At 34.8% G+C, this 24,755-nt stretch overlaps 4 protein-coding genes across 4 annotated transcripts; 1 reads left to right on the top strand and 3 right to left on the bottom strand.

Annotated features, from left to right (window-relative positions):
- Positions 1 to 1,289: 1,289 nt before the first annotated feature.
- Positions 1,290 to 2,824, top strand: LOC148563295 (serine/threonine-protein phosphatase 7 long form homolog). The gene is made up of 5 exons (XM_088486721.1): positions 1,290 to 1,532; positions 1,717 to 1,883; positions 1,994 to 2,088; positions 2,162 to 2,589; positions 2,678 to 2,824. Exons 1-5 carry the CDS (start codon positions 1,290 to 1,292, stop codon positions 2,822 to 2,824), a joined length of 1,080 nt encoding a protein of 359 aa, XP_088342847.1.
- A 1,674-nt stretch (positions 2,825 to 4,498) lies between these two features.
- LOC148563294 (uncharacterized) lies at positions 4,499 to 5,095 on the bottom strand. Its single transcript, XM_088486672.1, has 2 exons — positions 4,597 to 5,095; positions 4,499 to 4,518 (listed from the first exon to the last, which is right to left on the bottom strand). Exons 1-2 carry the CDS (start codon positions 5,093 to 5,095, stop codon positions 4,499 to 4,501), a joined length of 519 nt encoding a protein of 172 aa, XP_088342798.1.
- A 1,754-nt stretch (positions 5,096 to 6,849) lies between these two features.
- LOC107642734 (cytochrome P450 81E8) lies at positions 6,850 to 10,266 on the bottom strand. Its single transcript, XM_016346195.3, has 2 exons — positions 9,177 to 10,266; positions 6,850 to 7,642 (listed from the first exon to the last, which is right to left on the bottom strand). The coding sequence occupies exons 1-2, from the start codon at positions 10,059 to 10,061 to the stop codon at positions 7,031 to 7,033; spliced, it is 1,497 nt and encodes a 498-aa protein (XP_016201681.3). The 5' UTR covers positions 10,062 to 10,266; the 3' UTR covers positions 6,850 to 7,030.
- An 11,722-nt stretch (positions 10,267 to 21,988) lies between these two features.
- Positions 21,989 to 24,406, bottom strand: LOC148563293 (cytochrome P450 81E8-like). The gene is made up of 2 exons (XM_088489184.1): positions 23,463 to 24,406; positions 21,989 to 22,675 (listed from the first exon to the last, which is right to left on the bottom strand). The coding sequence occupies exons 1-2, from the start codon at positions 24,348 to 24,350 to the stop codon at positions 22,064 to 22,066; spliced, it is 1,500 nt and encodes a 499-aa protein (XP_088345310.1). The 5' UTR covers positions 24,351 to 24,406; the 3' UTR covers positions 21,989 to 22,063.
- Between the last annotated feature and the right edge of the window lie 349 nt (positions 24,407 to 24,755).

Raw genomic sequence — 24,755 nt, 5'->3', positions numbered from 1 at the left:
TACCAAACCAGAAGATCATATTATTGAGTATTTGGATCATCCTCAATTTGTAAGTAATTTTTTTTAAATATTTAACAATAAATATATAGATTTATTTAAATTTTATTTATTTGTGTTGTAATTAGTTATATTCGGATTATTAATATTATTATTACTAATATTATGTTGTTATTTATTTCTCATTACGGTTTAATTTTTTTAATACTGTTATTATATTATTATTGTTATTAATAGGCAAATTAATCTCTGTATTGTTAGTGACGTTGTTGTTGTTGTTGTTATTATTATTATTATTATTATTATTATTATTATTATTATTATTATTATTATTATTATTATTATTATAATGAGAATAATTTATTAATAATTTTTAATAACAATAATGTGTAATAATTTATTATTATTTTTAGTGATTTATTATTATTTTTTATGATAATAATAATAATAATAATCATACTGTTAACAGTAAACGGTTTTTTTAATAATGTTTAATTAAAAAATTATTATGTTTAATACTTTAGTAATATTTTGTAATAATAATTAATATTGTATATTAATAACAAATCGTTTAGGTTATAGATAATATAATAAATGGTTATTATTATTGTTATTATTATTATTATTATTATTATGGGTATGTTAATGAGAATAATTTATTAATAATTTTTAATAACAATAATGTGTAATAGTTTATTATTATTTTTTAGTGATTTATTATTATTTTTTATGATAATAATAATAATAATAATCATACTGTTAACCGCTTTTTTTAATAATGTTTAATTAAAAAAATTATTATGTTTAATACTTTAGTAATATTTTGTAATAATAATTAATACTGTATGTTAATAATAAACTGTTTAGGTTATAGATAATATAATAAATGGTTATTATTATTGTTATATTTGAGTAATTATTATTATAATTAGAGTGTTATTATGATTATTTTATAATACTGGTTATGATAGAGAGAATAAGTTATTTTTAGTTTTTAATAATTAATAATACTGTTTAATAAATAATAGACAAATATTTATTAATTTTTAATAATTTATTATTATATTTTAAGATAATAATAATAATAATAATAATAATAATGTTTAGTTGTTGTTGCTACTTTTTTTTAACAAATTATTAATCGATATTATTTAGAATTTAATAATTATTTTTTTTTACAGGTTATCAGAAATTTGTTGTCCAGAAAATTGGATCTGCCAGATAATTTTAACGAGGTAGCTGCAGCGACATTGGCATTGACTGGGTTTCAACACGTTTCGTGAGTAGGCGAAATGAGAGGTTATTCTGCACTACTGAGTGCTTTGGTGGAACACTGGAGGCCGGAGACTCACACATTTCATCTTCCGGTCGGTGAAGTGATAATGACGCTGGAAGATATGAGCTATATTCTTGGTCTCTCAATTAATGGGGAGGCCGTTACAGGCAGATCAGATAGCAGCCACCAGTTTTTGGTGGAGAACTGCATTGCGTGTTTTGGTCGGGAGCCCGGTCCGGACGATCACGTGTTCGGGAAGGTTAATATTGCTTGGGTCCGGCGGTGCAGAGACACCGAGCCGTGTGATACTTAGGAGTCTCTCGAGCGGTACGTTCGGACGCACATTTTCTGCGTGCTCGGAACAATTGTGTTTCTGGATAAGTCGACCGTTTCACTGAACTCGAAGTTTCTACCGCTACTTCGGGATTTTCACCGCATTTCAGGGTATAGTTGGGGGCAGCCAGTCTGGCACACCTATACAGATCGTTGTGTCGTGCCTCACGATACAACTGCAAGAAAATGGATGGCCTACTGATACTGCTTTTTGTTTGGGCGTGGGAGCGTATGCCGTTCCTGGCACCTATACCCCGCGATCAACTCGGCGATATTGGTATTCCACTAGCGCGACGGTATTGGCTTTTATCGTTATTGTCATTGTTATTATTATTATTATTATTATTATTATTATTATTATTATTATTGTTATTCTGTTTTCGTTAGGTGGAGTCATTGGTGCCAACATACGAGATATATACGACGGCCTACTGCGCATTTTAGGCGAGGACTCGACGACATGGGAGTTGACGACATAAGTTGTACCATTAATGTCCAATATTTTTATTCAAAATAATAGTTTTTCTAATCGGTCTCTTGGTAACTATTGTGCAGTTTATATGGCGGCCATATATGGGAGTGGGATTCCGGATGTCCTCGCTCCTCATATGGTTATGTGCTCCACCCAGTCACCTCTAGTGTCATTCGAGTGCATAGAATGGCACCCGACAGACGGGGTCAGACGACAGTTCGGGATGCAGCAGCTACCACCAGGCCCCGCGTTCGACCTTGGTCGTGATCACTGCAAGCGGTTGACAGGAGCACAGAACCATGACTGGGGACAGATTTACAGTCAATGGGTTAACAGATGGACATTTGACCGCTATAACACATTGCAGCTAGGCGGGGAGATTATTGACTTCCATCCTCTCCCAGTGTACTACGACTGGTACAAGCAGCAGTATGGGATTCACCTGCGACTGTCAGATAGAGTTTCAAGCGAAGAGGTTGGCGCGGATGAACCACAGCAACAACAGGAACATGTATTGTTATTAATTCCTAGTATTATGATTATTAGGTTTATAAATTGTTATCAGTAATTACTATTAATTGTATTTAATTGTTAATTAGGTGCCGGCATATGAGCACCACTATCAGGTCCTGGCGTTTGAGTACCAGGTTCAGATGCCGGCATATGCCCAGCAGTTTCAGGACCCGGCATATGCCCAGCAGTTTCAGGATCCATCATATGCGCAGCAGTGGCCGGCATATCAGTAGCAGGCAGCATATATACCGGAGCCACAGCCGCCTCAGACACCTGAGCCCTACATACCACATCTGGTAATTCCAGCCGAGGGTCACTTTAATCCGTTGGGTGGATCTAACACCATCAGCTTCTCTCAGTTCCTGAGAGATACATATTTTCTCTCCCCGATGCCACCGCAAGAAGGGCCTGCTACATCTCATCATTCTGGTGGTCGTCGCGCCACTTCAGGTCATGCTAGTGACTTCGACTTTGATCAATTGACGGGTCATGTAGATCCGCTCGGTCCATCCGCACCACCACGTGGCCAGTTGTTTGATTTGAATGAGTACCCGCAGCAGGAAGAGGGAGACTTGGGATACGACTTGCAGCACTGGTATGATCTTGGTGGAGCGAGTGCTCCGGGGATGAGTGGCAACGGTTTGTATGACACTGGTGGTGCGAGCATGACAGATTTTGGCAGTGGTCCTTATGTCGGCAGTGGGCTGGACGCCGGTGTGTCTTAGGGTCATCCGTATAACTTACGGACACAGACTGCGCCTCCAGACAAATACACCTCATCCTTGTATTCAAAGAAGGCGTCGAGGAAGTAGTCTACCAGTTGATGTTAGATTCAGTGTTGTATTCAGTATTATTATTTTGACATATTTAGATGATTCTGTTCAGTAATTATTATTATGACATATTTAGCTTTGTTTCTGTGTATGTTCTAAAAAATGTTTACTCCGGATCGAAAATGTTTATTCTCTAAAAAATTAAATAACGAGATTAAAAATTTTATTTATCATAAATTGTTAACTAGGTTAAAGTAAATGACGATGTTACAAAAAAAAAGTAACATACAAGAAAGGTAGCATATAACAAAGTTGCATTGAAAAGCTTAACCACTAATGACCTCCAGCGGAGTTTGGACCTGCGCGCTGAGGACATCGGCTGCGGCTATGTCCCTCGCGTCCACATATAGTGCACCAGCGAGGACCACGCATCTCACGCGAATCCATCTCATTCAAGTAGTGGGTGGACTTCGGTCTTCCTTTCGTCGCGCGCCTCAATGTCTAGTTGGCGATCATCTTCGCTCCTTCGTATCTATCCCATGTAGATGGGTCACCCATCGGAACAAACTCTCATCTGTACACCTTGCAAATTTCAGACATCTTGTACACATCGTGCACGTACACTTGCCAATCGAGATGCTGGTTGGCGAAACATGTAAGCACGTGGCGACATGGAAGTCGCTCGACCTGGAAATGGCCACAGTCGCAGTGTCGTTGCGCATGGTTGACAGTGTAAATGGTACCATCTTGCATTTCACGAACCTCAAACATCTCGTTGCGCCTGTCAAACCGGTTGACCACAACGTTTCCTGCACGTCAGAAGCTTTCTTCAACTCTCTTCGTTGCGAACTCTGAATATGTGAATCCGTTGCGGAGACGCTCATGAGCCTCGGTACTCTTTCGAGTGAACAACTCATTCAACCGATAGAAAGTTGACCGGACCAGGGCAGTCACAGGAAGGTTGCGTGCACCCTTCAGGACAGAATTTATACACTCTACCAGGTATGTCGTCATATGTCCCCAACGATGACCACCATCGAATGCCAACACCCATCTCTCAACACCGATCTCATCGCACCATTGAGTATATGCCTCACCCCGTTCTTTAAGCCTTTCGTAGTTTTTGTTGTACTCCTACTCCGTCCTAGAATAGCCTGTTGAACAAACTCTTTAGTTATAAGCAGATGCCACAAATTTACTATGAATAGAACCATAATAGCGAGTTGAAATACCTGTGTTCACCACGAGTTTATGCAAATATGGAGCCTTGAACCTCTTTAAGAAGTTGGAGCCGATGTGCTTGATGCAGTACATGTGCCACGCCCTTGGTGGTGACCATGCACCGTTACTGCGAGCTATTGCAGCGTCAATGGAGGTATGACGGTCAGAAATAATACCCACACCATCAATGGTAACAACATATCTCCACAAATTCGTTAGGAAAAACTCACATGCGTCTGTCGTCTCGCCCTCGACTTTGGCAAATGCAATAGGCACAATGTTTTGATTCCCATCTTGTGCAACCGCTACCAGAAGTGGACCTTTATATTTTCCGTACAGGTGCGTGCCATCAACTTGCACCAGTGGCTTGCAGTGTCTAAATGCTACAATACACGGATAGAAGCTCCAAAAAATGCGGTGTAGAACTCTTACACCTTGAACCTCCTCAGTCACACGGTAAACGGGGAGCGTTTTGATTTGAACACGAGACCTTGGCATTTTAACCATCATTGCTTTCAACCATACTGGCAGAGTCTGGTAAGAAACTTCCCAATCACCGAAAACCTTAGCAACAGCTTTCTGCTTTGCCAACTAAGCCTTGCGGTAACTAACAGTGTAGTTGAACCGAGATTGAACTTCTGCAATTACAGACTTCACCTTTATCGAGGGGTCTGATTCGACCAACGGCCTAATGGTATCTGCAATTGTGTCCGAGTCCAACTCGGCATGATCTTGTGATATCGTTCCCACGGTGCACGTGTGCTTGCTATTGTATCTCCGGATCTCCCAACAAGCTTTCTTTCGAATCAAGCTAGCCCGGATAAGCCAATCGCACCCTGCACCATACCCCTTGCATTTCGCATAGAATGTCTGCGGCTCAGACTAGTACACAGTGTAATCAACTCCTCTAGAGATAGTGTAGCTTTTGATTGCAGATATTACCGACTCTCTCGAACCAAATATCATTCCAACACTAAACTCGCCATCTTCCGCCGCCGCAGCGTTGCCTTCACCTACAACATGCGCACCACCATCAGTCAGACAAGGCAAATAAAATAATAAACATTGTAGGAAACTTGAGTTAATAATTATAACATACCCGTATTCGCATACTCAGAAAATTCCGGGTCATGTATGGCTTCGAGATCTAGAGTCCGCATGAAAGACGGAACACTAAACGGGTGATGGCTTACAATTGCATTCGCTTCATTTTGCACCTCCGGATTGCTTGCCAAGTCTCCGTCATCGTTTTCGTCATCGACTTAGCTTCGAACTCCTCTTCACTGTCATTATTATCTTCTTCCCAATATATATTCCCGAGCTCATCAACATTGACCTCCTCGCTGACCGCGCCCGACCCTGACTGCTGTTCAAACTCAACGTATAACTCTATCATCGGCACGTGAAATCGGGTTTGTTGATAAATACAGAACATCTGCTGCATACTGGCATCGTCAGTGATGGACATTAATTGAAATTGTATTAGCCCACCAAATACTTGCACAGGACTTCTGTATAAAAGGTTGCTCACCCTTTTCAAAATGTGGCTTTGAATGTTATTACAAAGCCCATTTTGCAACTCGACAAAGCTCATGGTACATGGAATAGCAAATGACAATGGACATTTACAATAAGCAAAAATCACTCCTTCATGTGTGTTTGGTATAACTTCACCGTTATAATATACTCGCAAATTTGCAATATTTTTCATAACTTCAACCTCACATACTCCAATTTTTTTGACACACCTAACTGCCAAAAAAACTAAGAACTACAACATATGTATTCGAAAGAAGAGTATGATGAGTAGAATGGGAGTAAGGCCATTTGGGTAAGGAGTGCTTTATATTTATAGGCAGACCTCTTCATTAAAATATTTTTTTTCTCAACAAACGCAACCTGCATTTTTCATTTTTCAAAAAAATAATCTGACAATGTAAAAAACGCAGCCTGTATTTTGCGTTTCCAAAAAAAAAGCTGACACTCAGCACAAAACGCAATCTGCGTTTTGTTATTACGAAAAAAAAATTTAACCCATCACAAAATGCAAGCCGCGTTTGGGCTGAAACAAATAAAAAAAATTTTGAAAAGCCTTCGAAAAGCAAATCGCAGTCTACGATTTGTTCCCTTTCCTGAACAAAAAAAAAAACAAAAACAGGCCAAAAGTAAAATGCCTGACACCATAGTAGAGAAAAATTTGTCCATGCATCCATTAAGTTAAACAACACCAACCTTTGTTCCATATAAAAAAAAATGACCCTCCATTTCCAACTGATAAAGGGAAAGATTTCACATATAATTATTATAAAGCAACAGGACACGAGGGAAAAAAAACCACTAATAAAAAAGCTTAATGGACACAGCCACAACATAAGTGATCCTACACGTACGTACAGATGTTTATTCATTTAATTATACAGATAATTGTGTGCTAATATTATTAAATTAAATAATAGCCTTCGTTGCAAATGGATCACGCAGCTTACACATTGCTTCCAAGGGAATTTTCCTTGACACGGTAAGTCCTTTTCCTTCAGCCATATCAATTTCTGCATGTGTTGTTCGCTCCCATTCAAAACACTGAATCAACAACCCTAATGTCAAATTCACTGTACGTTGTGCCAAATTGGCTCCTGGACAAGCCCTTCTCCCTATTCCAAATGTTAGTAGATTATTTATTTCACCTTCCTTTTCAAACCTCTCAGGCTTAAATTGTGTAGAGTCGTCACTCCACACTTTGGGATCTCTATGAATAGCCCAAGCATTCACCAATACAATTGTGTTTTGCGGTACCTTGTATCCTTCCAAGGTGCAATCCTCTGAAGATAGATGTGGAACCAATAATGGTGCTGCAGGATGCAATCGAAATGTCTCGTACACTATGTTTTGAAGATAATTGAGTTTTGATATGTCAGACTCGTCTATAAGGTGATCTTGTCCAATCTCTGTGTCTATTTCTTTTCTTGCCCTTTCTAGTATTTCTGGATGGTTTAACAAATTAGACATTGCCCATTCTAAAGTCACAGATGATGTGTCTGTTCCAGCAAGCAGCATAACCTACAAGTTAAAATTATGAAATAAATATTAAGTATTTTTTTTGGGTGTTATTAAGTCGTTAGAAATATATTTTTTAATAAAAAATATCTTTTTTATTTTTAGTAAAATTCCAATAGTAAAGATAAAATTAATAAAAAAAATATTTTTTACATAATAAATAAATATAAAAATATTTTTATATTATTATACTAAAATATCATTATTAAATAAAAAGATGTTTTTATATAAGATATTTAAATATAAAATTATTTTTAATTTTTTTTAAAATTTGATAAAAAAATATTACTTAAAAATGTCTTTTTTTTTTAAAGTTCACTTAAAACAAATTCTGTATTTTGTAAAGATGAAGCATACTATACATGTTTATTTTGTGAATTTTAGTTATTACTATATTTTCAGTAGAGTTTGCAATCTACTCCATGATAATTAATAAAGGTTATGAATATATTTGATAAAGAACTTTTTACACTACTTAGCACAGAGTCATAGAATACTTCAATGAATAGAATCATATAGGTTATTTTTTTAAGAGATATATATGTTTACGAAGATACTTTATATGAAAAGAATTATAAAAAAAATTATAAATTATTAAATAAAATATATTCAATAAAATATATTAAATTATCTAATATTTGCAATATCATCATTTTCGTCATTTTCACATTGACGTGAAGATGTCATTATGGGATAATACTCTTATTCTATATTTATCTAATCTAAGCAACCCTTCATGAAGAGGTGCATAGTAGGAAATAACTGAGCCAATATACTAGCTCTGACCATGTCAAATAAATACATAGTCCAAGGTAGTGATAGATGGGACAGAAACACAGGGACCCGCATAATTAAAGCAGTAGTGTTAAATTGGACTAACATTAAATTAAGCATTTGTATTACTCTAATATCTTTTTTTGGTTTGAGAAAACTCTTAAAGATGTTACATATTTTAGGAATTTTTAAGTGTATTAGTATATTGGTGTTTTAATAATTTTAAATATTAATATATCGTTATATTTAAAAAAATTCTATATTTTATATTTAACTAATTAAAAGTTGCATCTAATGAGTTTGTTATATGTGACTTGTTTTCTTACTTTACCAAAAAAGTAGATTTAGTTAGGTACTATTAATAAAATATTTAAACATTCATTGTTTGTGTGTATACTCTATACTGAAATCAGTATACTATTAATATTAACAACAAAAATAGTGTATAAGTGACTAGATTAAGCATAACTATATATATACGAATATGGATATCATTATATCAACATTGGAAGACGCCGACCTAGTCAACGACGTGGACCAATCAATAAACATGCTATTGACTACCACATGTGCAAGCCCACTATCATTGATTTATTCAGTTGTTTATCCTCTTTTTATCGTATAAACTCGTCCTCATCCTATAATTATGAGGTTGCAACTTGCAAGCTCACCGTAAAGTTGAAGCAAAAGGACTATGCAAACCATGAACCGCAATAATAATTCGTCAATAAAATAAAACAAGGGAAGAATAATAGAAACTTACCATAATAAGTCCTTTGATGATTTGATCTGTGTAGTACTCAGGATGCGACTGTTGCTGAGTTAAGAGATGATCAATCATGGTGTTAGTGTTTCTCTTGCCATTGCGATGTTCATCAATAAGCCCTTGTAAAAAAGAATCAGTTCTGTTACTAATCCTCTTTAATTTGTTCTCCAAACCATCAAAATCGAACCATCGAAGCACTGATATGAAATCTCCAGGGTTGTTTGCTCCTCCCAAAGCCACCAACTCCTTGGTTATTGCTCTGAATCTCCTTGCTTCTTCAACATCAGTGACGTCACAATCCTCACCGTAGTATCGTTTTCCAGAAACCATTCTCATTATAGTGTTGAAGGTCATTTCCGACAACTTAGATCTGAGCTCCACTTTGTTAAAGCCGTTGGAACATTCCTGAGCCAGCTTCTGCACGAGCCTCATGATCTCGTCTCTTCGGATTTCCAAGAACGAGTTGATGCGGTGCGTTGAGAGAACCTCAAGCGTTGCGATGCGGCGGAGGTTGCGCCAGTGATCTCCGTAAGGGGAAAGCACGAGGGTGGTGTTGTTGTAGCCGATGTACTTTCCAGTGAGAAAGTGAGGACGGTTTGCAAGAACGATGTCGTTTTTGGAGAAGCATTCCTGCGCTGCCGTTTGTGATGAAACGACAACCACAAGGCGGGAACCGAACCAGAGAGAGAAGAGTTTGCCATATTTTCGTGACAGCTCATAGAAAGCGCGGTGGAATGGTTGTTTGAGTTGGTGTAGGTTTCCAATTAGGGGAAGATATGGTGGACCTGGAGGAAGGTTTTTTAGTGCTCTTGATTTGAATAATAGCTTCAAAGTGAGAAGGAAGGAGATTGTGACGAGTGAGAGATATAGGAAAGTGGACATGATTATTGAATTGCTTCCAGTAGTGTTTGGATAGTTTCGGCTAGTGTTCGATTTTATAGAAAAAGACACCTGACACGTCACCCTTTCTGCGGCTTACATGCAATGCCTGAGCTTGCGTTTGTGCTTACGTCATACTCATCATATAAGTTCTTGGGACTGGAGAAGGAGGAAGGAAAAATCCACGCTGTTTTCTTCCTTTATAAAAAAACCAATGATTTAAGAAAAAAATAAAAGAAAAATACTTTTAAAAATAGTATCAACATTTATATCTTTGACCAATTTAGAGTAAATTTTTAAAGTAGTCTTTTAAATTGGGTTTTTATATTAATATTGTCTCTCAATTTTTAATAGTATTAAATATACTTTTTAATTTGAATTTTGGACGACATATAGATTCTTCTATCCAATTCCGGCATGAATCAGCAGGCAGAGCGTTGACCTGACGCTGCCAGCTCCACGTAAGACGTCTAAAATGATCAGTTGACGTGGAATACGCTCTAAAATTCTCCAATTTAGTCCTTGGCACCAATCATAAACCTTAAACGTAGTTCTTCTTTCTTCATTTTTTAATCGTTTCTTCATCATGTTATAGTTCTTCTACTTCTATTTCTTCTTCTTCATCTTGCCATCGCTATTGCGGCCATAAGTGACAGTCACGTTTCAGGAAGGTCGAATCACTCCTCTACGATGAAAAAGTGGACAAGGAACAATGTGCGAAACAGGCGTGGACCAGTTTCGGAGTGGTGCGGATGTGGGTGTCGGTCGGTCCTTCGGTGGTCAGGGACAAATGCGCATTCTAATAAGCTGTTCTTCGAGTGTCCAAATTATAATGTGAGTGCACTAACTTTCTGAAATTTTAAGTATTGTTGATTTGAGGTTAATGATTGCTAAGCTTGATGTATATTTGAAGACTAATAAAAAGAATTGATGCGGTTTATTTGTATGGAAGATTCTGTACAAGATGAAGTGCCGGTGAAATCTGATGAAGAAAATAAAAATGGTGAGATGAAGATGAACATTGCATAGAGGGTGGGTAAATTGGAAGCAAATACAAAAAATGTAAAAGTGATTATCAAAGTACTTGGTTTAGGATTTTTAATATTATGTATGTTTGTGTTAATGTTGGTGTTGAAGGTTTGAATAGAATCAGTCCTGCAGCACAGAACCATGATATTAATGTAATCTATTTTATAAACATTGTAATTGATATAAGGTGGATTTTGATGCATCAAATGATTGTGCTCTTTGATAGGTTGTTTCTGTGGTTTTATTTTTGTAAATGTAATTGAACACACAATTATAAAATGGATAAGCTGCAACAATAACAATAGCTAACATAAAGTATCATTCATAACTGATCCACAACAACATTAGTTCATATAAAGTTATGCAATAATACAGTGATGATAATAACAATAAAAAAGATACATAGCATTATTTTAGCTATTTTTCGGTAACCTAATTACAATAATATAGTTGCAGAGAAATCTATAAATCACCATGAACAAACAAAAAACAAATAGAACATTGTCATAATTGTTTCACAAAATAACACAAACTTTCATACTGACATCTTAAATTTATGGACATTAATCACTTCTTTCTTGGGGTTTTGAATGCTAGGGTGGGCACAAACTTAAGGAAGCCTGCCAACTGTGTTGCGGTAGCATCACTAGCTCCCTGTATTGGATTCAATGGTGCAGACCCTGTTGGAGGAGGTGACTTTCTTCTAGGTGGCAGTTTTGCAGGTCTAGTTGGTGTCTTCTTCTTAAGTGGATGATTCTGCAGTGCAAACAACAGTCATCAAAAACAGTTATAGAAATTAGAATATTTCAAATATTAAAAAGATACTTAGCATTATGATACAATAACTTTTGGGAGTCTTCTGCTTTAGAGTATGATGGCTGAGATAGATCAATCTCAACCTGCTAGACATCTACTTCCACAAGAGGGGTAGGATCAGCGGTAGCAGAAGCTGTTGCAGTTCCAGTTCCTATTGCAGTTACAGTGGCACTTGCAGTAAGTTGCACTAGTACTAGTTGTTGTAGCATTTACAGATGCAGTTGCAGTAACATTTTAAGCAACATTCTTAGGGTCCTTTGCAGCAGCCTCCACAACTTTGGCAGCAGCAGCAGCAACAGCAGTAGCTTCTGCAGCATCGGCATCCCTCTTTTTCTGACATCCTCTTTTTGTTTGACCTTTCAGCAGACAATACTTGCAAGTAAATGGTCATAGCTGCCTCTTCAAAGTGGTAGTTGGCTTTGATTTCTTATTAGACTATGTCCTCCTTCGTTCGCATCCTTTTTTCTCTTGGTTTGGAGCTGTCCCGATTTTCTCTTAACCAATGGTGCCAAAGGTCTATTGTTCTCAAATCTTTTCCATAATTGTTGGCCAGGTAAGGGGTTGATGTGGTAACTGTAAGTGACTTTGTATAACTCCATAGTTAATAGCTTGTGATAGAAATCTTCTGGATGCTTGTTCACTTTAGCAATAGCAGCACAAGCATGAACACACGAGATTCCTGCAATAGTAGTAACGATAACCAAATTTTCACTAAGTGATTAGACATTGAGTACTTATATTAATGGCTAATCGATTAACCAGCCAAGCATATTGGTATCTAAGTAATCATGAAACTCGTACCATAAATATGGTGAATAAGTAATTGGGTAAATAGGCAGAGTAAACAACTAATGAACTTATGATAAATTTGTGATAAAGATTTAAAGATATTACAAGTTAGCATCCAAAATTGGCAAGTACATAGCCTTTTTCTCAAGTCAACTACATGGTTTGTAAGGTGTCCATGTACTTCGAACTTCTCATAGCCGGTGTCTCCAGTCCAAATTGGTTGTCAGTGTTTATATTGCTTCCTCACCTTCTCAAGTATGCTATTGATTACTGGAGAAAATATCCCACATGATTATTAAGCTTCACCTTATTTTTGGCCATTGTCCTCATTACAAACATCCTCACCTCTTCAAGCAATGTGATTATCGGCTTTCTCCTAGCTTTCTTTATCTTTGCATTGAATACTTCAACGTGTGTTATAAATTGAATCTAATTTTGGCCTGTGACTGAACTATGATCTTGTCCAAGAATGTGTTGGCCATTTTTCTAGGTATGTCCATGCATCCGCATTAAGCCGCGTCATCTTTTTTCTGTGTTCCTTGAACTTTTCAAAAGTAGTGGCATGTGCACAGTCCCATAATAAGCCCCATAGCTCTAGATTTTTTCACTGTTTATTAAAATTTCTCCAAAGATGCCATACACAGAATCGGTGATGTACATTAGGCATCACCTCCTGCACAGTATGAATCAGACCCTGCAACCCAGAGTTTAATGCATACAATTAGGCATTCATATCCATTAATTGTTGCAAATTAGAGTGCATAAGTATTCATAATTGTGACCCATAAATGTTCCTCACATTGGGTTTCACTCACCATAACAATCCCTCACATTGTTGTTCACTCACCAGAAAAGTCCCTAACTTTTGTTATCGTGCAACTAAACAAGTCCTTTTAACATAGCAGTATCAACTAATATGATACAGTGCATCCATCATAGTAGTAGCAATTAATATGATACAGTAGCAACTAATATGTACAAGTCCTTTAAACATAGTAGTAGCAACTAATATGATATATCATCATAGGCATAATAAGTTAAATACCTTTTGCATGTCAGAAATAAAGCACCAATTATGTGTTTTGTAATCTCCCAAGTCTTGGTGCAACAATTCAAGAAACCACTTCCAATTTATTGTGTTTTCAACCTCCACAATTGTCCATGCAATGACGTATATGTGATGGTTAGCATCCTGCGCAACAGCTGAAAGAATTTGGCCTCCAAACATAGTCTTTAGGAAAGCTCCTTCAAGTCCAATGAGTGGACGACAGCTAGCCCTGAAGCCATTCTTGCATCTACTTAAACAGACATACATCTTATCAAAAATCACCTCACCGTTTGGCTGCGAAATAGTGCAAATCTGAACAGTTGAACCCGGGTTGGTTTTCAAAAGTGTCTCCCCATAGTCCTTTACCATTGCATGCATATTGTGCCTTTTCATCACCATATACAAGATTTCTAGCATCAGATAGTGTCCTTGAGATTGAATTCCTATTCAAGACAAATCATACTTAGTCTTGAAGAATGTACTAGCATCACAATGTCTAAAGTTGGGATATTTTCTCACTTTTCTCACTAATTTACTAGCAACCTAGTTTCTGACTTTCTGTTGGCTGCTCTGTTCTTGTCCTCTCTCGCACAGGTATGATCATCTCTGAATGTCTTCACTTGCCAACAAGTATCATCACAGTCCTTGGAAGCAAAAATAACCCAGCTACATTCCTTCACCTTGCATATCGCCCTTAACCTCTTCCTATCATTCTTATTGAATCGAATACACCTTTCCTCCTGAATGGTGTACTCCCTAACAATCTCTTTAAAATCCCACATGGTATTAAACTTCATTCCAACCTCTAAATGTACTTCACCAAACCTAGCACCCTCCCTAAAAACTGAAAACACCTCATCAGATCAGACCTCTTCCTCTAGTTCATCTTCAAAATCGGGTGGAGTATTCATCTCCAACGAATGCCACGAGTTGGCACCATTAGAATCAGTTCCAGAATCATAGGTATCATAATTATCCGTCCTACCACCTCCCATGAATCTAAGATCTACTTCAACATCCTCTACAAAAGCATCGTCATCAACATATATCTGCTCCTTATCCTTACTCTTGCCCTTATTATTACCTTGTTCATCACTTTTTTTGTTGTTTTCTTTCTACTTTTTAGCTTACATGAAGGAATAGGGTCCCCAACACATGAATCAGATGAGTTGTCTTTCCTAACTGGTTTATAGGGCTCATCTTCTGAATTCTCATAAGAATTAGAGGAGTCTTCATCAGAGGACAACAACATTACAGGTATCTTACTACCTTGAGACTTTTTCTGACCCTTTGTGCAACCTACTCCAGTAGCAGACCTCAAGCAATACCTCTTGTTCACTTTGGTTTGAGTTGGTTTGGGGGCTTTCTTAGTCTTCTTTTTCAGTATTTGTTCAGTAGGCACCGTAATTGAGACTTTAACCTCCTGCTCCCTAGGTAGACTAATATTAACAGTAGGAGTCTTTTTGGCATTTGGATTGGCACAACGGTGTGGGATGGATGTGCCATTTTTCTTTGTTTGTTCTCCAAGATCCCTTACTTGATCATCAACATATATCATAACCTCCTTCCCTTGCATCAGTTCAAGTGATGAAACCTCATGTTCATAAATATATCAACAAGACCTTGGTTTTGTGAACCCATCCGACATATCTCTCTTAAGTCTGCATCAGTGTTTAACTTTCTCAAACCTTCCTCTATGCTCTTTCCATATACAAGCCACCAACCTTTCTTCATTCTGTCATAACCTAGCTTCTTAAAATAGTTTCTCAAATAAAATACATCCAACCTATCCACCTCAACATCACTCAGACAGCTTCTATTATCAGGATAGTACCTCATCTTTCCATTAACACCCTTTTCAAAAGTTCCTCCACGATGAAACATAATGTCCAATACTTCATCCATCTGCAAGATATATAAATAAACAAATTAAACATATGCAGCACTAACAGTGTACCACAACTCCACCTGAGTATCATTAATGGAAAAATCTCCTATTTCATAAATAGAAAAACAGAGCAAACCAAACCTCATGTTAACATAGTAACCACAAAAAATCTAACAGCATAAAAATCTCAAAAAACACCAAATGCAAATGAAATCACCTCAAACAACAACTCAAGTGAAGAACCATCAATGAGTACCCAAAAAAATAAATTAGATTTTAATTCGTAATAGTATTGCTAACCTTTTTGATATTCACGATGATGGTACCCTCTGGTTCAGCAACTTTCTATGGTTGGCGTCCTTCCTTCTCCTACCAACGAACTCAAAAAATCGGTAAGGTGAAGGTGCTCTACTATGATGACATTCTCTAGAGGAAGAGGAGAAGAAACGTTTGAAGAGAAGAAGAAAAAATACTTATGAATGATCACCCTTGCCTAAGAAATCTTTCAATACCCCTGCATGACATTATGACACCGTTTTGCTTCAGTCCTCCCTTACAAGCAAAACGACGTCGTTTCAGACGTTCTACGTGGAGCTGGCAACGCCAGGTCAGCGCTCCACCTGCGATGCTGACTAATGCTGAAATTAGGTAGAAAGATTTGTATGTTGCTCGGAGCTCAAACTGGAGGGTATATATAGTGCAATTGAAAACTGAGGACAATATTAGTGTACGAGCCTAATCTAAGAGACCACTTTAGAGATTTATTTAACCGATTTATCTGATTCTAAAATAATTTAAATTAGAATTTAAAATTAAATATTATTTTATTTAAACTAATAAATGTATATAACTCTAAATTATTGTAATTATACGCACACAAAAAATAAAAAAATTTGATAATTAAAAATACTAATAAAAATTTATTAAAATTTATTATTTTTAATTTTATTTAATATATTCTATAATAAATAAATATTAAATAAAATATATTTAAACGGTTCAAATTAATTATTTTTTGTTTCTTTAGTATTATTGTAAAGAGAATTTGAGACATGCAATTAAATGAAAATAAGATATGATTGGATTGTTTTATTATTACTGTTGTGTATTTATTTTGTCCAGGCACATAGAAATCCACTCATGCCATCACAAATTAGTATTAAAATTAGTAAAGTTAATTTTAGAAAATATATAAATAAATAATAACTAAATAAAATGAGAGGTAATAAACAATCTTAATTTATAACCTTAGAATTTTAATGGTTGAAATAGAGAAGAATTATATACCTCTAATTAACGGATGGTTCATATTGAAGAGACTCACCTATAAATTGAGTTTTTCTTTAATTCATTTCAATCAAGTCATCCAGATAGAATAACATAAATATATTAATGCATCCACGGTTAATTTTGTACCTCTGGAGCTTGTTCTTATTCTCCAGATTATCAATCTTGTTGTTATGTAGGATATTTTGTTAATTATTTAACTTTGACCTCATAGTGAGACTATATTGAAACTAAATGAAACTTTATTGGATTCAAATAGGACACTTTAAACTTTAAGGATCAAAATAGAATTACGCCCAAACGTAGGGGACCAATTTAGTACTTTACCCTTATTATTATTATTTGTCTTTGAAAAAAATGGTAAGAACATACAGGGGCGGAGCTAGGTATAAGGAAAGGGGGGCAATGGCCCCCCTAATTTTAATTTTTTACATGTAAATTATATGTAAATTTCAGTTTAGCCCCCCTTAAAATTTTATTTTAGTCTTATTTTATTGTGTAAATATTTTTTGCCCCCCTCTAATATTTCTTCTAGCTCCGCCCCTGAGAACATATAACAAAGATGTTTGCCTTACGGATAGTGCAAGTTCGTATACCATTCTCAAAAGTAATATATATTTTACTTATCTTGTACCAAAAGAAATGTGTTAATATAATTATTGGCTCAGGTAATATGATAGAAGGCTCTGAAAGAGCTATAATTTTATTTTTTAGAGGAAAAAAATTTATAATAAATAATGCACTATTATCTATTAAGTCTCTAAGAAACTTGTTGAATTTTAAAGATATTCGTAGAAATGGATATTATAATAAAATAATGAATGAGGAAAATCATAAGTACTTATATATCACAACTCATGATTCAAATAAAATGTTATATTAGAAAAGTTACCATCACTTTCATTCGGATTATATTATACTAAAATTAGAGCAATTGAATCACATGCCATTGTAAACTATAAGTTTACTAGTCCAAATGAATTCATAATTTGGCATGATCAATTGAGTCATCCTAAAACGACAATGATACGGAAAATTATTGAAAATTTTCATGGATATTCACTAAAAAAATCAGAAGATTCTTAAATCTAGTGAATTTTGTTGTACTGCATGTTCTCGGAGAAAACTAATTTTAAGGTCATCACCAGTAAAGATTTGATTTGAGTCTCGTGAATTTCTAGAAAGGATTCAATGTGATATATGTAGACCTATTCATCCACCATATGGATTTTTTAGATATTTTATGGTCATATTAGACACATCTTCGAGATGATCACATGTGTGCTTATTATCTTCTTGCAACCTGGTGTGAGATTATTTGCTCAAATTATTCGATTAAAAGCACAGTTTTTTGGAAAATTCAATCAAAAAATTCGTCTTGATAATGCTGGTGAATTTACCTCTCAAGCTTTAGGTGCTTATTGTATGGCCAATGATATAAGTGTTGAATATCTAGTAGCTCATTTTCATACACAAAATAGACTAATAGAGTTACTTATTAAATGGCTCCAATTGATTGCTAGATTTTTACTTATGAGAACAAGTCTCCAACCTCTTCTTGGAGGCATGCCATTTTACTTGCTGCAGCAACTTATTCGTTTGAGACCAACAAGGTACCGTTAATTCTCTCCTCTACAATTAGCTTTTTGCCAGCAACCAAATATTTTTCACTTGAGAATATTTGGGTCTGCGATATGTGTTTCAATTGTCCCGTCTTATTGCACCAAAATAGGACCCCAAAAAAATTGAGGATATATGTTAGATATGATTCTTCTTCTATAGTGAGGTATCTTGAGATATAAACTGGAGATGTATTTAAAGCCTGATTTGCAAATTATCATTTTGATGGATCAAAATTTTTAATATTAGAAAAAGAGAATAAGCTTTTTAAAAAGGAACTTAATTAGAATGCATCATTCTTAATGCATTTAGATCCTCAATCAGTGTAACATGAACTAAAAGTTCAAAAATAACAAGTGAAAATACCTTAATTCGAATTAATGTTTTAGTTGAACAAATAGCTACTGAAATGAGTACACGCTAAAAGCATAGTAAACCAATTAGTTCCAAAAATAAAAATTATCGAAAAGAAGACATGCATTTGAAATTACCAAGACAAATAGTATTCCTGTTAAAAAAGATAAAGACATAGAAGAAACACCAAGAAGTGTCCAAAATTCTAATACAGTATTGATGGTAGAAAACATTCAGGTGCCTGAAAATTATGAAAATGATGAGATATCGATAAATTATATCTTTACAGGAGAAAAATGGAATCGAAATAAAATAATTGTCAATAAAATTTTTGCATATAATGTGATATTACACATCATGCATGAAAGTAAAGATCTTGAACCAAGAACAGTCGAATAATATCGACAAAGAAATGGTTGGCCAAGATGGAAAGAAGTTATGAAGGCTGACTTAATTAAACTCACTTGCAAAATGTGAAGTATTTGGATCTGTATGTAGTCCGTACACCAGAAGATATAAAACCTGTTGGATACAGATAGGTATTTGTGAAAAAATAAAATGAGAAAAATAAAGTTGTACACTATAAAGCTTGACATGTGGCACAATATTTTTCACAAAGGTCTGGTATAGATTATGAAGAAATATATTCCTCTATAATAAATACAATCACATTGTGTTATTTGGTCAATTTATCCACATACTATGAACTATACATGTATCTAATGGATGTGGTGACAGCCTATTTATACGGATCATTAGATAGTGATATCTATATAAAATTCTCTGAAGGACTAAAGATGTCTAAAGCATCCAATAAATATTAGCAGGGGTTATACTTAGTTAAATTGTAAAGATCTTTATATGATCTAAAACAATCTAGACGAATGTGGTATAATCGTCTTATTGAGTATTTAGCCAAAACGAATTCAAAAATGATGATATCAGTCTATGTGTTTTCATAAAGAAATCTGCATCTGGATTCATTATAATTGCTGTGTACGTTGATGATTTAAATATCATTGAAACTCCTAAAGAGATTCCAATAATTATAAAAGCTCTAAAAGAAGAGTTTGATATGAAAGATCTTGAAAATACTAAATTTTGTCTCGACCTGCAGATTGAGCATACAAAAAATGGGATCTTTATTTATCAAACAACATACACAAAAAAGATCTTGAAGAGATTTTATATGGATAAGTCACATCCATTGATTACCCTAATAATCGTAAGATCTTTGGATGTGGAAAATGATCAATTCCGTCCTAAAGAAGAAAATGAAGATATCCTTGGTTCTGAAATACCATATCTCAGTGTTATTCGAACACTAATGTATCTTGTTAATAATACACGACCTGACATATCATTTGCTGTAAATTTATTAGCAAGGTGTAGTTTCTCTCCAACTAAAAGACATTGGAATGGAATCAAACAAATCTTTCAATATCTTCATAGAATAGTTAATATAGGTTTGTTTTATCCATATGAATCAAAGTCACAATTAGTTAGCTATGCAGATGCAGGATATTTGTCTGATCCACACAAAGAAATATCTCAAACAAGATACCTATTCACATATGGTGATACAGCTATATCATGGAGGTCCACAAAACAGACGATAGCAGCAACATTCTCTAATAATGCTGAAATACTAGCGATACATGAATCAAGTCATGAGTATTTTTTGCTCCGGAGTTTTATCCAATATATTCTGTCATTATGTGGACTGATTGAATATAAAATAGCTCCAACTTTTCTGTTTGCAGATAATACAGCATGCATTAAAAGAACAATTGATGCCCAACAAATCCGTTCAAATGATAACCTGGCAAATTTATTTACAAAGTCACTTCCAAAATCCTTCTTTGAAAGATTGGTACATCAGATTGCGATGCGCCGATTTTAAGATATTAAATAGTGTCGACAAGAGGGGGAGACTTTACTCTTTTTTTTTTGTTAGATTTTTTTTCCTATTGGATTTTTTTGACAAAATTTTTAACAAGATAGTCCTCATCACAAAATATATTGTACTCTTTTTTTTTCACTAAAAATTTTTTTATTGAATTTTTTTAGTAAGGTTTGAATGAGACATAATCTTAAATGAACATTTAAAGGGGAGTATTGTGATAAGGATGAATGTCCATCATTTAATAATTTCCGCGGCTCAATTTTTCAATAAGAAAAAAGTTCAAATTCTCAAAATATATTACATTAATAAAATTTAAAAATAAAAAACTTGGTACGTGTATAAATATATAGAAGGTTAAGTCTCAGACAATAGACACACAATAATAACACTTTTTAATTTAGATATGGAAGGAGGAATGGTGTAGGACATTGTTATGGATTTTATGGGTGCTTTACGCAGTTGTGATATCAAGAGCAAATCGGACCCTCCAATTTGTATTTAAAAAATTAAAAAAAATTGCATTACACAAATCGGACCGTCCGATTTGTATTTTAAACAATAAAAAAAATTAATAATGAAATCGGACAATTCGATTTTTGTTTTCAAAATAAAAAAAATTAAAAAGTACAAATCGGACCCTCCGATTTTCCTTTCCACACAAATCGGACCATCCGATTTGTGTTCATAATTTTTTTAATAAAGAAATCGCATAGTCCGATTTCTTTACTTTATAATTCAAAAAAAATTATTCCACATTCATGTCTAGCACCACCCCACCTCCATACCCATATTAAACACACACAGAGTTTGCATATCCAAAAAAATGAGCCTAACAATAACATAAACAAACTTTTTTTTTATAATGTACAATGCAACATATGAAAGTTAATATATATATGACCATTCAGTTATATTGAGATAACAATATTAATAAATATTAATACTAGAATTTTTTATTTATATATTATTTATTTATTTATTTTACAACATATTTTAATTTATAATGGTTAGTATTTTTAAGCAGTAATCTAAATTTTTATTCCATCAATATAATTTCAATTTTTTATTACATACTATTAAATATTATTGACTGAAAATAATAAATTATACTAATCCTAATATTATTCTTATTAAAATATAAAATAATGAGACGAAAAAAAAAAAAAAACTAATGAAAAAACTTAATGAACATATCACATATGGGATCCTGCATCACAAATATTTATTCCTTTAACTATATAGAGAATGGAGTGCTATTATTCATTAAATTAAATAATATTCTTAGCTGCAAATGGATCACGCACTTTACACATTGCTTCCAAGGGAATTTTCTTTGACACCACTTGTCCTTTCCATTCAACCATATCAATTTCTTCATGCGTTGTTCGTTCCCATTCAAAACACTGAATCAACAAACCTAAGGCCAAATTCACTGTGCGTTGTGCCAAATTCGCTCCTGGACAAGCTCTTCTTCCTATTCCAAATGTAATTAGCTTGTTTTCTTCACCTTGCTTTTCAAACCTTTCAGGTTTAAATTGTGTAGCGTCGTCACCCCACACTTTGGGATCTCTATGAATAGCCCAAGCATTCACCAATACCATCGTGTCTTTCGGTACCTTATATCCCTCTAAGGTGAAATCCTCTGAAGAAAGATGTGGAACCAATAATGGTGCTGCGGGGTTCAATCGAAGTGTTTCGTTCACTATGTTTTGAAGATAATTGAGCTTCGAAACATCAGGCTCGTCTATGAGGCGATCTTGTCCAATCTCTCTGTCTATTTCTTCTCTTGCTTTCTTTATGATTTCTGGATGATTTAATAAATTAGACATTGCCCATTCTAAAGTCACAGATGAAGTGTCTGTTCCAGCGAGTAACATAACCTGCAAGTCCAAATTAAAAATTGAGCATGTTGTCAGCAACAGGCATGCATGCATGTTTCTTTATTCTTTGATTTTAGCTACCATCTTTTTAATTGAGTTTCTAATTTACTCCCTGATTATTAATACAAGTTATGATGAATATATTTGATAAGTACTTTAATTTTCCAGACTACTTCGCATAGAATATATACTTCATTCAACGGAATCATGCAGGTTCTTCATTTTATATATCATATCTAAGTAACCCATTGTGAGGTGTAACAGTACATGCAATAACAAGAAAAATCCTATACTAGACCGTGATGCATGTCAAATAAAAGATTTAAGCATTTTTATTGTTTTTCTTTCACATGTTATGTATATCATATATAAATCAAAAATCCTATTGAAATATTAAAATTAACTACTAAAATCACTCATCAATATATTTGTATATAAATATATATATAGTTTAATTTATTTTTAATATATATTTATATTTTAAACATATATTTTATATGAAGAATGCTAGAGACGGTAATTTTTGTGACTTGTAGCCATCAAATAGCAATCAATGATATTTTTAATGGTGTGAAATTTCATCCAATGACTCATTTTTCTTTGCTAGTTACATGTTGGCCAGAATTTAACAAAGTTACTGACCTTCTAGACTTTTCCATTTTATATTAATAACCATCTTTGATAGTTAATTTTGATGTACACCTAACATATAGTCGTATATAACTTATCCTCATCCTAAATATGAGGTATCAACCGAAGAATTAAGGTGGATGAGATAGAAACATACCAGAATAAGTCCTTTGATGATTTGATCTGTATAGTACTCAGGATGCGACTGTTGCTGAGTTAAAAGATGATCAATCATGGTGTTAGTGTTTATCTTGCGACTGCGATGTTCGTCAATGAGCCCTTGTAAAAAAGAATCAGTTCTGTTACTAATCCTCTTTAACTTGTTCTCCAAACCATCCAAATCGAACCACCGAAGAACTGATATGAAATCTCCAGGGTTGTTTGCTCCTCCCAAAGCCACCAACTCCTTGATTATTGCTCTGAATTGCCTCGCTTCTTCAACATCAGTGACGTCACAATCTTCGCCGTAGTATCTTTTTCCAGAAATCATTCTCATCATAGTGTTGAAGGTCATTTCCGAGAACTTAGATCTGAGCTCCACTTTGTTAAAGCCGTTGGAACATTCCCGAGCCAGCTTCTGCACGAGCCTCATGATCTCGTCTCTTCGGATTTCCAAGAACGTGGTGATACGGTGCGTCGAGAGAACTTCGACCGTTGCGATGCGGCGGAGGTTGCGCCAGTGGTCTCCGTAAGGGGCAAGCGCCAGGGTGGTGTCGTTGTAGCCGATGTACTTTCCGGTGAGAAAGTGAGGACGGTTTGCAAGAACGATGTCGTTTTTGGAGAAGCATTCCTGCGCTGCCGTTTGTGATGAAACGACAACCACAAGGCGGGAACCGAACCAGAGAGAGAAGAGTTTGCCATATTTTCGTGACAGCTCATAGAAAGCGCGGTGGAATGGTTGTTTGAGTTGGTGGAGGTTTCCAATTAGGGGAAGATATGGTGGACCTGGAGGAAGATTTTTGAGTGCTCTTGATTTGAATAATAGCTTCAAAGTGAGAAGGAAGGAGATTGTGATGAGTGAGAGATATAGGAAGAAGGTAGACATGATTATTGCTTGTTGAATGTTGAATTATATTGCTTGATATTGGCTCAAATGTACGTTTTAATATGGATGGTTTGGGTCAGTGGTTTGCGCTTGGATTTTAATTTATAGATGAAGAAGACGTGTGATTTGCACGTCACACTTTTTGCTGCATATATTGGATTGCGTTTGAGCTTACGTAATGGTCATATACGTCATTGGGACTAGTTTCTTTAATTTGCTCATGCATAATTAAGTGCACAACTTTACTGTTTTGTTAATGATTATTATTATGCCTAATTTGTATGTGAATCTATCTTCTGTTATCATTTTTATAGAATATCTAATTGTAAATTGCATATTAAAGACTTTATTTTCACCCATAATAAAAAACTAAAAAAATATTTAACCTTTTTTGTTATGTTAACG

Source organism: Arachis ipaensis, chromosome B5 (assembly GCF_059453495.1).
Source record: "Arachis ipaensis isolate K30076 ecotype BB chromosome B5, ASM5945349v1, whole genome shotgun sequence".
Taxonomy (NCBI): Eukaryota; Viridiplantae; Streptophyta; class Magnoliopsida; order Fabales; family Fabaceae; genus Arachis; species Arachis ipaensis.
This window is presented reverse-complemented; position numbering and strand designations above follow the sequence as displayed.